Here is a 15289-nt window from a genome sequence, read left to right on the forward strand (position 1 = left end):
GTGCTGTAATTAGTAGTATTGCACAGGGTTCCAAGCACATTGAATATTGCACAGATAACATCCTAAATTACACTTTTAATGAAGAAAACAACTTCCTGTTGTGATGTTTGAGCTCAGTGAAGGTCGGTGAAGGTCGCTCAAACGTCACCCTGACCATGTGAGTTGTTGGCATCACCAAACAGCGTGTTTGCTACCTTCTTTGGTCTCGGCTAGCTGATAAGCTCCTCGCTTGGCAGCCGTCTTTAGAACTTTATCTCCTCACTTAGGAGCGCTTATCACTATCACACCCCCGCCCACCCCCTTCACCCCTCCACTCCACACGCCGGACACTGTGCCCCCCAGGGTTAGCAAAGACTTTAGCATCGTCTTTGAAGCCGACACTGTGTTTACAAAGCAGCATTATTTTGTTTTACCGCTAATTCTTAATCATTTCTTCCCCCCACCCACCCAATACTTGATGACACAGAGGAGATTTTTTTTTTTTTTATTGCCACTATTTCATCTGGGACTGACGAATAAGGGTGGGAAGTCCCTCTTGGCCCCACCTCTCCGCCAAATGACATCCCAGTGTGATGAGTCATTGCTGCGTCCGTTTTCTTCAGCTTGTCGCCTTCGTCACATATTGTCTTCATCTATGACAACTCCGCTCATGGTTTTGTGAAAGTTGTTTTGTTTTATTTTTTTTGCATTTTTACTTTTGTTTAGCTTTTTCAACAAAAATCCTGAAAGATTTGGAAGGTAAGTTAGCCCAACCCAATCAAAAAAAAAAAAAAAGATTACAATACAAAAATACTGTGGTAACACCAGTACAGTCTTAAGGTGAACTAAACCCAAGATTTCCAAACTAGAGGCGCAACAATGAATTGATTAATTGACAACTAATCGATCAACTTAATCAACTATTTTGATAATCAGTTAATCATTTAGAGGACTTGTTGAACTTGAAATTGTCCAAATCCTCGCAATTTCACCCACGCAACAGTAAATTCCCGTCCTCCATGAAAGCAGAATGATTATTAAGTTTGTGTTATTAACTTCAACATTTGCAATCTTCTGCTAATTATTTTGAAAAAAAACTGATCAACATTTTTGCCGATTTTCCTATGGGTGTCGGACCAAACTAGAAACGGAATCATATTATATTAATAATAAATAATCATTTCTGCACTGTCAATTTGAAAATAATAAAATAATCTCATAATGTCCTATTTTTGAAAAAGGTATGAAAATGATCCTTTTTTTTATCCAATTCCTCAATTAACTGAAAAAAATAATCCACATATTAATAGGTTATTAAAACAATCATTAGTTGCATCCCTAGTCCAAACTTTGTAATACTGCAAATGTGCATATCTTCTTTATCAGCTGCTCTGAACTATTTATTCTAACGTGTACGTTTAAAACTGCCATTTTTAGGCTTTTTCAGTCTCGCGCATCCAGGTCATTTTGTTCTTAGGGTATTGAATCGATAGCAATTGTACTGTTCTGGTTGTCTTAGAAGATGTTTGTCCTCTCATCTATGCTGACCTCATCAATTCATGTAACAAAGCTAAGTCAGGCTAGTCTGTCCTAACTCAGCCTTGTTGCATGAACTATTGAAGCCTGCTCACGATGAGATGCCAAACGTCCTCTAAGACAACCAGAACAATCCACTTGCCATTGATTCAATACCTTGAGAAAGTACAAAAGGTACATGATAAACTTTGATCATCAGAGGTGTGGACTCAAGTCATGAATTTTGATTACTTTAGATTTGACAATACAGTGTGTTGAAAGACTATATACTATATGTGCAATTTACTGTTCTACTACAAGATAATATGATAAGTGACAACATAGTGCTGAAAGTGTGTGTTGATTTGATGTCAAATAATCAATGTTCAATTTGTATCCTGTTCTAGTTTATATATATATATATAAAGAGGGTACGGAAAGTTTTCGGACCCCCTTAAAATGTTCACTCTTTGTTATATTGCAGCCATTTGTTAAAATCATTTAAGTTCATTTTTTCCTTATTAATGTACAAACAGCACCCCATATTCCCAGAAAGAAAACGTAATTGTTGAAATTTCTGCAGATTTATTAAAAAAGAAAAACTGAAATATCACACAGCCATAAGTATTCAGACCCTTTGCTGTGACACTTATATTTAACTCGGGTGCTGTCCATTTCTTCTGATCATCCTTAAAATGGTTCTATACCTTCATTGGAGTCCAGCTGTGTTTAATTATACTGATTGGACTTGATTAGGAACGCCACACCGCTGTCTATATAAGACCTTACAGCTCACAGTGCATGTCAGAGCAAATGAGAATCATGAGGTCAAAGGAACTGCCTGAAGAGCTCAGAGACAGAATTGGGGCAACGCACAGATATGGCCAAAGTTCCAAAGAAATCTCTGCTCCACTTAAGGTTCCTAAGAGCACAGTGGCTTCTGTCTCTGAGCTCTTCAGGCAGTTCCTTTGACCTCATCATTCTCCTTTGCTCTGACATGCACTGTGAGCTGTAAGGTCTTATATAGACAGGGGTGTGGCTTTCCAAATCAAGTCCAATCAGTATAATCAAACACAGCCGGACTCCAATGAGGAGGCCACCCAGCTGATGAGCTCCCAGCACAGGTATAAGGAGAAGGAAAAAGAAGCCTCAACTCGAGTTCTCCCCAACTCTGAGAAAGGTGTGAGTTTAGAGTTAAATACCCTAGGGGTGGGGCGGGGCGGGGCGTAGGAAGAGGGAGTGCCAACTTGGAGAAGACCACGCCCACCAGCCTGAATCCTGTCTACAAATTTGAGTAAATAGGTTTTAAAATAATAATCTCAAACACTCCCAACTTTGTACTCTCACGCATAGAATCATTGTTTAAACTTTGGTCATGGCAGATGGGTTGCTTATTGTTCAATACAACATTTCGTACAGTTTGATTTCAAATCATGAACAGCTTTCAGAATCATGCAGAGGACCTGTCAAAGTGAGAATGGGGACACAGACACCAAGGCATACATTTGGAATAGTTCTACAGAGAGACATTTTATCTTCCGTTAACAAACATAAAAGGCACGTCCACAAGTTCTGGTGCTTGCAGTTCCTCTCAACGCCAGTGGGTGGAGCCTCACGCGCATGGGTGAATATTAACCACATAGTCTTCCCCAACCATTTGGTCCGGGAAGGGGTCTTTTGAAGACAGGAATCAAGATTTGACGGGAAGCTGTTAATTAGGTCAAGGCCAACATGACGTACACCGGGCCCTGTCCTAGTCGTCGTCTCACAGCAGGGCAGCGTGGAGGAGTAGGTTTCTCAAGTGGTCGCGAGTCTCTGTGGCGCCTCAAAGTTGCGGCGTGCATGTCCGCTACAATAGCATTTTCATAGAATAACTGAAAACGTACTTTCGATTGGTTTCGAAGGGCCGATAAACTAAGCCCCAAACCCACCCCCCACCCTTGATGATTGGCTTTGATGATGCAAAATTTTTGATCAGCCCCCGAGTTTTCCGAGGTTCAATGCACTTGTTGATCAAATTTGTTTTGATAAATAAATATGGAATTAAAATGTATTAAATATATAAATGCAGCACATAATATGTGGATATTAATTTAATATAGATATTATATATATATATATCTATATATATATATTTTTTTTTATTTACATAAGTCTGCTCTCATAGCATAATTAATAAAATAATGAATGATTTCTCTAATATACATGAGCGACCCTAACGGGACTTTGCATCCGGCAGGCTAGCAGAGGAGCGCTAACGTCTCGCCATGCACCGAGCCGGAACGTCATCATCACTTGTTTTGTTGAGCCTCATGTTGGCTAAAGTTGTGTCAGTGGGGGCCGTCGCCGCCTCCTGGAACAACACGCTGCACAACAACAGTAAATGTGGCGGCAGCGCCGACTGCAAGGACGGCGTCATCTTGTCGCAGTGGCGGCCGAAGGACCCCGGCCTCCCGGACCGCATAGCCAGGGCCACCATTTATTTTGTGGGCTTGGCGTACATGTTTCTGGGTGTTTCCATCATTGCCGACCGCTTTATGGCGTCCATCGAGGTCATCACATCCCAGGAGCGACAGATCACTGTAAAAAAAGCCAACGGGACGAAGTTCACAACCACCGTGCGCATCTGGAACGAGACCGTGTCTAACCTGACTCTCATGGCGCTGGGTTCGTCCGCTCCGGAAATCCTGCTCTCTGTCGTCGAGATTTGCGGTCATAACTTTGACGCCGGCGAACTGGGGCCCAACACCATCGTGGGAAGCGCCGCCTTTAACATGTTCGTCATCATCGGCCTTTGCGTTTATGTCATTCCCGACGGAGAGACCCGCAGGGTCAAGCACCTCCGAGTTTTTTTCGTCACGGCCACCTGGAGCGTCTTTGCCTACACGTGGCTCTACCTCATCCTGGCCTACTTCTCTCCGGGCATCGTGGAGATTTGGGAGGGGCTCCTGACCCTCTTCTTCTTTCCCGTTTGTGTCAGCTTTGCGTACGTGGCTGACCGGCGCCTCCTGTTCTACAAGTACGTGTACAAGCGTTACCGAGCTGGGAAGCGCAGGGGGGTGATCATCGAAACCGAGGGTGAGCCGGAGCTTCCCTCCAAAGCCAACGTCAAAAAACCGGCCTGCGACCGGGAGCCGTTTGATGCCGAGCTGGGCGTTGAGGTGCCAGCAGAAGACGGCCAGGCGGGGATGGCGAAGGAGTTGAAACTGAAGTATCCCGATAAGGAGACGCAGCAGCTAATGAAGCTAGCCACCTGCCGCGGTTTAACACAGCAGGAGAAGAGTTGTGCGTTCTACTGCTGCCATGCCTCGCAGATCACGACAGGGACCGACAGCATCCCGAAAAAGGAGTGGGCCGCCGACCTCAACCAGAGAGTCACTCGGTGCGAATTAACATCTCAGATGTCAGAAAATGACCGGTCCGCTAAGGTGTTCTTCCAGCCAGCGGTCTACCAGTGCTTAGAGAACTGCGGCAGCGTTGCGCTGAATTTGTGTCGAGGAGGAGATCTGAGCACAACCGTTGCTGTCGACTTTCAGACGCAAGATGGCACCGCTAAAGCCGGTTCAGACTTTGGCTTCACAAAGGGAACGGTGGTGTTCAGAGCCGGCGAGACACAAAAGGAAATCCGAATCAACATCATCGACGATGACATCTTTGAGGAGGAGGAGCACTTCCTGGTCCACTTGAGCGGCGTGAGGGTCCTGTCCGCCGCCAGCGGAGCGGCGACGGACAGCGACAGCCCAGCGGGTTTGGGTTTGCTCTGCACAGCCACAGTCACCATCTTTGACGACGACCACGCGGGCATCTTCACCTTCGAGGAGCCCACGGTGACCGTGAGTGAGAGCGTCGGCGTGATGGAGGTCAGAGTGGTCCGGACCGCGGGGGCTCGGGGAGCTGTGGCCGTGCCGTACAGAACCATCGAGGGGACCGCCAAAGGTGGCGGTGAAGACTTCGAAGACACTCACGGTGTCCTGGAGTTTGACAACGATGAGATCTGGTGAGTAGAAATTGTGTGTGACGCTTTCCGGGTAAGGAGATGAGACCACACTTGACTCGGCTGATGGTGTGTTCCTCTTAAGCCCGACCCTCGACCTAATTCACTGACCAATCAGTCGCTGGGTTTCTTCTTTACAACGTAATGTTATCCTCTTCCTGTTTGTGTTTCAGTAAAACGCTGCAAATCAACATCATCGATGACGAAGAGTACGAGAAGAACAAAAGCTTTTTGGTGCAGATGGACGAGCCGCGACTTCTGGAGATGAGCCAAAGGAAAGGTGGGAGTGTTGCCTTTCTCACCTCTGACCTTGCCCCTTGTCCACTAACCACCTCCGCTAACCTCACAGCTTTGCACCAGTGCAGAGCAATATCAAAGCACAACTCATCCATCAATGTTCTACCAAATTGAAATAAGATGCTAAGTTGGAATGGTGTACCATTGGTGGGCTGGGCTTTTGTAAAGTTATGAAGATTTGTTTTTCTTTTCTTTTTTAATTGAATCTTTCTCCTCTGTCCTCCACACTTTCACAGGGCTTAAATGGTTTACATCCTTTTTAACATGTCATAGCACATTTTTCTGAGCTACTCTTGAACGCATCTCGAACAGTTGCTGGGCAGGAGATCAATATCACAGAAAGACTTTCACTAGAAATAGGAGTGTTAAGGTAACTCTTAGGGAGTGTTTTAGGAGAATTGAAACAATTTAGGTCACTTTTATTACTATTACTACTATTACTAGGACTATTGCAATATTAGTCATTCAAAGTGCTAGAGGACTCTGCATCGTTTTGCACAATTGTCAAAAAAAATAAATAACTGTACCGGCATATCTGTACCAGATAACTAGCAACTCTTTATTGCTCAGTGACTGTTTTTGTTTTTGTCAATGTCTTTCTGTCTCCAAAGTGTTCTCTGTCAATTGACTGTCTGTTGTCGTACTAGAGCGGCTCCAACTACCGGAGACAAAAACATCCAAATGTTTGGTCTTTTGCCGGCAACCATCTTTGTTTTTTTGTGTCAAACCTTCAGCCTTTTAAGTTCATGCCTGTTTTCTTTCCTGTTTGCGGACGACAACTTTAGCTGTGCTGCTTCGAGAAGTTGGTAAGATACCTTTCCTTTTGCATTTCTTTTTTTTTTCTTTTTAAAATGTTTTGGAAGTTTTTTTGTAGTTTTTTTTTAATTTTTTTTTTTTTTTTAAAGCTTTGCTGAAAATGAAGCTAAACCGTTTTTTTCCCCCACTTTCTTTTCTTTTTAGGTGGATTCATGCGAACAGGTGGGTAAAAGAATAAAAAAGGAAGGACATTTTGTCCCATGATGAGTGATATCATGTTTTGTTTTGACAGACAAGCAATTGTTCGGTAAGAGCGCTTTCAACCCTGGCTGCTTGGTAGCGGCCCCCGGACCGGCCGCAACGCTACATGAACCTGACTCCTTTTTCTCTTCCTTTTTATCACAACATCCTCACCTTTTCTCACTTCCTTGTCACCATCGGACAGGCAAAGACGTCTACAGAAAGCTACAACCGCAAGAACAACCGAACCCCTCTTCCATTGTTAGCATCTCAGGTACAGCATTTCCTGCTGCATGTCCCCCGGCATGTCCATCCCTCCGGGGACTTTTCAGTGCACATGTGTGTCTGTCAGAGGGAGCTGAGGACTTGGGGACAAAGGAGGAAGAGGAGCGGCGCGTCGCACGGATGGGTCGACCGATGTTGGGCGAACACGTCAAACTGGAAGTCGTCATTGAGGAGTCGTACGAGTTTAAGGTGTCACCTTAACAAAATCTTCTCATGTGTGACGTCTGAACACATAAATCACTCAGCTGACTCTGAGGTAGTTCATGTCAGACACTTGTTTGTGCGTCTTGACACGATCGCGGCATCTTTGCACGTGTGTCAGAGCGCAGTGGACAAGGTGCTGAAGAAGACAAGACTGGCCGTGCTGGTGGAAACGACGTCGTGGCGAGAACAATTTGTGGAGGCCATCACAGTCAGCGCAGGTAAACAACTTGAAGCAGATGAAGTGGTCCAGTCTGAAAGTTGGGCTCGTCTTTTTCGTGTCTAGGCGGCGGCGACAACGACGACAGCGGCAGTGGAGGTGGAAAGAAGTTGCCCTCCGCTCTGGACTACGTCCTGCATTTCCTGACCGTCTTCTGGAAGCTTCTGTTCGTGTTGGTCCCACCCACTGACTACTGGAACGGCTGGGCGTGCTTCGTGGTCTCGATCGTGGTTATCGGCATCCTGACGGCGGTCATCGGGGACCTGGCATCGCACTTCGGCTGCACGGTGGGTCTGAAGGACTCGGTCACAGCTGTGGTGTTTGTTGCACTGGGCACATCAGTACCTGGTAGGTTGCCGCCCACCTGCGAAGCGTGACAGTGGCGTGTGAAGCGTGGCCGAGGTGTGACGCCTTCACGGAATCTCGTGTCTTCCTCAGATACCTTCGCTAGCAAGGCGGCCGCCAGCCAGGACCAGTACGCCGACGCCTCTATCGGCAATGTGACGGGAAGCAATGCCGTCAACGTGTTCCTGGGCATCGGTGTGGCCTGGTCCATCGCTGCCATTTATCACTACTCCAAAAACCAGGTGTTCAGGGTGGACCCGGGAACGCTAGCTTTCTCAGTCACCCTCTTCACCATCTTCGCCTTCATCTGCATCGCCGTCCTCATGTACCGGCGCCGACCCGAGATCGGTGGAGAACTGGGCGGACCGCCGCTCGCTAAGACGGCGACTGCCGGCTTGTTCTTCAGCCTGTGGTTGATGTACATCTTCCTGTCCTCGCTCGAGGCCTACTGCCACATCCGCGGCTTCTGACGCTGCCTTCGGCTGTTTGTACATCCTGAGGTATCGGACCATCGTCACGTGGACTCCAAACAAGTCGGGTCCCATCACCTTCGCCTTTTTTGATTCCTGTTCCCACATGCACGCACCTCTCTTGTCGGAATGATATCATGTCTGCAGCAAGAAGGCCACCTCCAGGAACACACGGACGGACGGACGTTGATCCACGGAAATGACGCCACAATGGAAGAACGTTCTTCCGTCTTCATTCATGTGGAATTCTGGTGGTTTTTCCAAATTATGCATCTGCCTCACAGTTCTGAGGACCAGGGTTCAAATCCGGCTATGTGGAGTTTGCATGTTCTCCCCGTGCCTGCGTGGGTTTTCTCCGGGCACTCCAGTTTCCTCCCACATCCCCCCCCCAGAAAAACATGCATGCTAGGGTAATTGAAGTCTCTAAATTGCCCCTAAGTGTGAATGTGAGTGCGAATGATTGTTTGTTTATGTGTGCCCTGCGATTGGCTGGCAACCAGTTCGGGGTGTACCCCGCCTCCTGCCCGATGATAGCTGGGATAGGCTCCAGCACTCCCGCGACCCTTCCGAGGATAAGCGGCTCAGAAAATGGATGGATGGATGGATGGATGGATGGATAAAATCATGATTAACTCGTAATCATCCATCCACAAAATTAATGTAAACACGTTTGTCATTTCAATTTACTGGATAAATGTTGGCACTTTTTTTTTTTTTTTTTTTTTTGAAAGAGACCTTTTCACATGCCCATCCATGTCAAGCGCAAGAGCAATCAATCATTTTTTTGTGTTGATTTGATTTGTGGTCAAATAATAAATCAGTATTCAATTTGTATCCTGTTCTCGTTGATGCAAAATGGTGTATCTGTATGCCTTTGTGCTGGAACAGTTCTGCTGTGCAACAGGTGAGTTTGAAATACTCTCTCTGCTTATTTTTAATTTTTTATGATGTTTATTGAAAATGCAGCCAGACAGAAAAGGGTTTTAAGGGACAGACAGAGCGAACAAGGGGAATAGGAGTGTGAAGCACAGCAGAACAATAGTTAACAGTCTAAATATTTGACTACAAGTAATGCTACAACAGTAATTATGGAAGCATATCTATGACGTATACTGTATCTGTGCCATCAGCAGTGATGCCGGTAAGGTGTGACAAAGTACGCATTACTCCAGAAATGCAGCCCGATGACGTCATAAGTAATCTAACGTGTTACTTTTTATATAAGAGTAGTCAGATTACAGTTACTTTGGTTTTTGCCACAATAGTTATTTTTTTGTTCTTAAGATTCAGATTTTGAAATGCTATGGATTTTAACACATCCTATTTACTACTACTGCTACTTAGTCATCTACAGATATTGACATTTGACAATGTGAGGAAATTCAATAACCAAGACACTTGATTCAGTCGAGGTGCGTGTCTAAAGTGTAGATCAATTTCAGCCTTTGTTTTAGTAATGACTAACAAAACAAAGGAAACACACTATATTCTTTATTATTCCTAACTAAAATGCACACAACGAATAATTACAATATCGAATAAAGGCCAAATATTTATAAACGAGGCCCTCTGGGAGAGTGACGTCATCTGACGTAGCAGATAATCAACTCACGTGTACCCAAGCAGCCAGAGGTGCAAACAAAATGGAGGGGGACGAGAGTTTGGCATTCAGAAGCTGGAAATACAATCACTATTTTGAGTTTCTGTCTGCTAAAGAGGACAATATTAAGGTCCGTTGTACAACCCCAATTCCAATGAAGTTGGGACGTTGTGTTAAACATAAATAAAAACAGATTACAATGATTTGCAAATCATGTTCAACCTATATTTAATTGAATAGACTACAAAGACAAGCTATTTAATGTTCAAACGGATAAACTTTATTGTTTTTAGCAAATAATCATTAACTTAGAATTTTATGGCTGCAACACGTTCCAAAAAAGCTGGGACAGGTGGCAAGTTGAGGAATGCTCATCAAACACCTGTTCGGAACATCCCATAGGTGAACAGGCTCATTGGGAACAGGTGGGTGCCATGATTGTGTATAAAAGGAGCTTCCCTGAATTGCTCAGTCATTCACAAGCAAAGATGGAGCGGGGTTCACCTCTTTTGAACAAGTGTGTGAGAAAATAGTTGAACAGTTTAAGGACAATGTTCCTCAACGTACAATTGCAAGGAATTTCGGGATTTCATCCTCTAACGGTCCATAATATCATCAAAAGGTTCAGAGAATCTGAAGAAATCACTGCATGTAAGCGGCGAGGCCGAAAACCGACATTGAATGCCCGTGACCTTCGATCCCTCAGGCGGCACTGCATCAAAAACCGACAACAATGTGTAAAGGATATCACCAGGAACACTTCAGGAAACCAAGGTCAGTAAATACAGTTCGGGGCTACATCCGTAAGTGCAACCTGAAACTCTACTATGCAAAGCAAAAGCCATTTATCAACAACACCCAGAAACGCCACCGGCTTCTCTGGGCCCGAGCTCATCCAAGATGGACTGATGCAAAGTGGAAAAGTGTTCTGTGGTCCGACGAGTCCACATTTCAAATTGTTTTTGGAAATTGTGGATGTCGTGTCCTCCGGGCCAAAGAGGAAAAGACGCATGGACGCTGTTATGGACGGATCTGTGATGGTACGGGGCTGTGTTAGTGCCAATGGCATGGGTAACTTACACATCTGTGAATGCACCATTAATGCTGAAAGGTACATACAGATTTTGGAGAAACATGCTGCCATCCAAGCAACGTCTTTTTCATGGACGCCCCTGCTTATTTCAGCAAGACAATGCCAAACCACATTCTGCACGTGTTACAACAGCGTGGCTTCGTGGTAAAAGAGTGCAGGTACTAGACTGGCCTGCCTGCAGTCCAGACCTGTCTCCCATTGAAAATGTGTGGCGCATTATGAAGCGTAAAATACGACAACAGAGACCCCGGACTGTTGAAGAGCTGAAGCTGTACATCAAGCAAGGATGGGAAAGAATTCCACCTACAAAGCTTCAACAATTGGTGTCCTCAGTTCACAAACGTTTATTGAATGTTGTTAAAAGAAAAGATGATAAACAGTGGTAAACATGACCTTGTGCCAGCTTTTTTGGAACGTGTTGCAGCCATAAAATTCTAAGTTAATGATTATTTGCTAAAAACAATAACGTTTATCAGTTTGAACATTAAATATCTTGTCTTTGTAGTGTATTCAATGAAATATAGGTCGAACATGATTTGAAAATCATCGTATTCTGTTTTTATTTATGTTTAACACAATGTCCCAACTTCATTGGAATTGATGTTGTACAGTATGTACTGGCAAGTCAAGCTATAAGAACACAACGTCTAATTTCAAAAAACATTTGGAGTCACGGGTGGCACGGTGGACGACTGGTTAGAGCGTCAGCCTCACAGTTCTGAGGACCCGGGTTCAATCCCCGGCCCCGCCTGTGTGGAGTTTGCATGTTCTCCCCGTGCCTGCATGGCTTTTCTCTGGGCACTCCGGTTTCCTCCCACATGCCTAAAACATGCATTAATTGGAGACTCTAAATTGCCCGTAGGCATGACTGTGAGTGCGAATGGTTGTTTGTTTCTATGTGCCCTGCGATTGGCTGGCAACCAGTTCAGGGTGTACCCCGCCTCCTGCCCGATGACAGCTGGGATAGGCTCCAGCACGCCCGCGACCCTAGTGAGGAGAAGCAGCTCAGAAAATGGATGGATGGATTTGGAGTCACACCACAGTACATTGAAACTCCCACCAGGTTGTAAGAAGCAGCTTAGCACAGCTACTAATGCAGGATGTCATACATACTTGGCAAATAAAGATGATTTTGATTCTGATATTGTGTGTGTATAATGTGATTAGTGGCTATGCCCCACAGGTAGGATGTGACCTAGAGGTGAAAGAGAAATTCTGGAAGGAGCTCGACGAAGTAGTTCTGAGCATCCCAGACAGAGAGAGAGTCGTGATTGGTGCAGATTTTAATGGACATGTTGGTGAAGGAAACAGGGGTGATGAAGAAGTGATGGGTAAGTACGGCATCCAGGAAAGAAACTTGGAGGGACAGATGGTGGTAGACTTTGCAATAAGGATGGAAATGGCTGCAGTGAACACTTTTTTCCAGAAGAAGCAGGAACATAGGGTGACCTACAAGAGCAGAGGTAGAAGCACGCAGGTGGATTACATCTTGTGCAGACGACGTCATCTGAAGGAGGTTACCGACTGTAAGGTAGTGGTTGGGGAGAGTGTGACTAGACAGCATAGGATTGTGGTGTGTAAGATAACTCTGGTGGTGGGGAGGAAGATTAGGAAGACAAAGGCAGAGCAGAGAACCATGTGGTGGAAGCTGAGACAGGAAGAGTGTTGTGCGACAGGCTATCGGTGGACAGGAGGAGCTGCCATAAGACTGGACCACTACAGCCAAGGTGATCAGAGAGGCAGGCAGGAGAGTTCTTGGTGTATCTTCTGGCAGGAAAGGAAAGAAGAAGACTTGGTGGTGGGGAAAACAAAATATAGTAACTCGATCACAGTCATAAAATGACATAAATAAAGTTATGAAATGTGTATCTTAATGTAGTGAGGAAGTCCTTCAGAATATTATGGTGTGTCTGTTGTTTTGTTTTTTTAATCTTATTGCTTTTTTTCACTCAAACGAGACGCCGTAGGAAGACGCGACGACGTGACTTCATGTTGATCACGTGGCTTGCGATCACCTGACCAACTGCTGACTTCCGGGTTGTGAGTTGCCGCTTGCTGCACTCGCGTCACTTTGTTGAACAACTCAGGTAAGCTTGGAACACTGTTGTCAATTTGAAGCCTTTCAGACATTTGCAAAGATTAAACAAAATTATAATATTGAGTCTACCTGGACGATGACGTCACTCTACGTAGGATTTGCGCTTTGCATCTTCGAGTGCCACCAATCGTGAGACCAAAAAAGTTTTCGATCACGTGATCGGTATGAAAATGACCCAATCGGGTCACATTGTCGAGGGGTGCGAAGACTTCCACCACGCACTTATCGCTTTTCCTTTTTTTTTGGGTGGGGAGCCGCATACAGGAAAATGGAATGGGAGGGCCTGGCAAGGTATGTTACTCAATCCAATCACGTTTTCTCATCAGTTTTGCACAAGATAATACTTGTTCACTCCAGATTACGTTGGTGGGAAATCCCTTTTCATTTGTTTTTGACTTTTTCAATTCGGTTGAGATTTTCTGTGGTTCTGACAAAGATGACATTGTTCCTCGATTTCGGCCTCGAAAATCACTCCTTCATAGGATGGTGGCAATAGAAAACTATATGGTGGTAGTGATGAGTCCCCGTGAAGTGTTGCGGCAAATTATATTGGTGCTGTGTCCCTATTTTGCTCAATACGGACACATGCATTACATATTATTGCATGTAACCTAAACAGTATTCCATCAATCCATTTTCTGACCGCTTATCCTCACTAGGGTCACGGGTGCGGGTGTCTGAGCTGACTCTGGGCGAGAGGTGGGCTACACCCTGAACTGGTCGCCAGCCAATCGCTGGGTACATATAGACAGACAACCATTCGTGCACACTTTCACAGCTATGGACAATTTAGTCTTCAATGACCCTAGCATGCATGTTTTTGGCATGTGGGAGGCAACCGCAGTACCCAGAGAAAACCCACGCAGGCACGGGGAGAACATGCAAACTCCACACAGGGGAGGCCGGATTTAAACCCGGGACCTCAGATCTGGGAGGCAGATGTGCTAATCAGTCACCCACCGTGTCGCCCCTTATACAGTATTATTTAGCGTATCTTTAAAATATGCAGTCAATGTATAATGTGAACATGTCCTATGGAAATCAGAGTGAAAGTGTAAATGTGAGTGTGATTTTGCTTATGTACTTATGTATGCCTATGAAGAATACATTAAATGGATCTAGATTTCCCTTGCCGGACGCAGGCCACCGAGGCCCCCCTCTAGAGCCAGGCCTGGAGGTGGGGCTCGAAGGCGAGCACCTGGTGACCGGGCCTGCACCCATGGCACAGGGTGATCAACCTGATCAAGGCAAATTTATGGTAGTATGATTGGCTTTCCACTTGCGTATTATGGCCCCAACCGTGCTCACTGCAACGTTCAGAAGCGTCTGTCACCAATGCCATTGTTATGGTGTGCTACAATTAGTTTGCGATGGTCTTGAGAAAGCTCTTTGGACTTAACCATCATGAGATGTGTCTTGACTCACACATTGGCAATAAGACCATTTTGTAGGCCATCAATTAGAACTGAACCAGCTGATATTCATTTGCACTGACAAGGGGCTGGATTGCTGTTTGATTTTAGATAGATAGATAGTAGGTGTTGTCTTGGCTTTCCATGCCTTTTTGCACCTCCCTTCATGTGTTCATTACTTTTCCCCTGTGTCATTTCACATTATTACACGGAACTTAATTTCTGATCGTATTTGTTCTCCCTTCTTTGGATGTATGGATTACTTGGGTTGTTCCCAACATCTGGTGAAATTTTCAGGTCAAAAGCACCTTTGGAAGTATATTTAGTGAGAAAAATGGTGACGTGTTAAATACTTATTTCAGCCGCTGTATGCCAGAGAGTATTGCTATATTGCCTGTTTGTATGTGAGTATACAGCGTTTGTGTACCAATATTCATTATTTTGAGAGATAAAAGTGCTGTGAGTTCAATGCTGATTTTCATTAGCTCGTCAATGGTGTTTTTAAAGCATCATGTGTTAGCTTTGATCTCGGGATTTTTATGAACAAAAAGAAAGAAACAAAGTCTGTGAAATATTTGAACATTCAATGGGTATAGGTCTTTTGTTGTGTGAGTTTAGTTTTACAGTGAACATCAACTGGCGTATCAATAAATGACTTTAAGCAAGCAACGTTCAATTGGTGCAGATTTTAATGGACATATTGGTGAAGGAAACAGGAATGCAGCCCTACGGGGGGGCACAAGCCAGTGCAAACTGTGATGCCGGTCCCAAGCCCGGATAAATG

General features: G+C 44.9%; 2 protein-coding genes across 10 annotated transcripts in view; both read left to right on the forward strand.

The window, feature by feature from the left end:
* Positions 1 to 565: 565 nt before the first annotated feature.
* Positions 566 to 9136, forward strand: LOC133476932 (sodium/calcium exchanger 1-like). 6 transcript variants are annotated; one of them, XM_061770979.1, is made up of 11 exons: positions 574 to 738; positions 3734 to 5491; positions 5662 to 5768; positions 6571 to 6591; positions 6746 to 6763; positions 6834 to 6848; positions 6987 to 7055; positions 7134 to 7255; positions 7389 to 7488; positions 7554 to 7835; positions 7926 to 9136. In XM_061770979.1, the coding sequence occupies exons 2-11, from the start codon at positions 3762 to 3764 to the stop codon at positions 8300 to 8302; spliced, it is 2841 nt and encodes a 946-aa protein (XP_061626963.1). In that variant the 5' UTR covers positions 574 to 738; positions 3734 to 3761; the 3' UTR covers positions 8303 to 9136. The 6 variants fall into 6 exon arrangements, with proteins under 6 accessions (XP_061626960.1, XP_061626959.1, XP_061626964.1 ...); XM_061770976.1 differs by having other exon boundaries at positions 566 to 738; positions 6834 to 7055; XM_061770980.1 differs by lacking the exon at positions 6834 to 6848 and having other exon boundaries at positions 572 to 738.
* Positions 9137 to 12953: 3817 nt separating this feature from the next.
* Positions 12954 to 15289, forward strand: part of psen2 (presenilin 2) — a 31093-nt gene continuing 28757 nt past the window's right edge. Inside the window, exon 1 of one of the 4 annotated variants that reach the window (XM_061770983.1) lies at positions 12954 to 13082. Coding sequence is in view for 1 of the 4 variants with exons in the window: in XM_061770982.1 (XP_061626966.1) it covers positions 13258 to 13384 (127 nt within the window). In the remaining 3 variants the exon portion in view is untranslated. Of the gene's footprint in view, positions 13083 to 13236; positions 13385 to 15289 lie in introns of those variants that run through there. The other 3 variants (XM_061770986.1, XM_061770984.1, XM_061770982.1) reach the window with 3 other exon arrangements.

Source organism: Phyllopteryx taeniolatus, chromosome 4 (genome assembly GCF_024500385.1).
Source record: "Phyllopteryx taeniolatus isolate TA_2022b chromosome 4, UOR_Ptae_1.2, whole genome shotgun sequence".
Classification (NCBI taxonomy): Eukaryota; Metazoa; Chordata; class Actinopteri; order Syngnathiformes; family Syngnathidae; genus Phyllopteryx; species Phyllopteryx taeniolatus.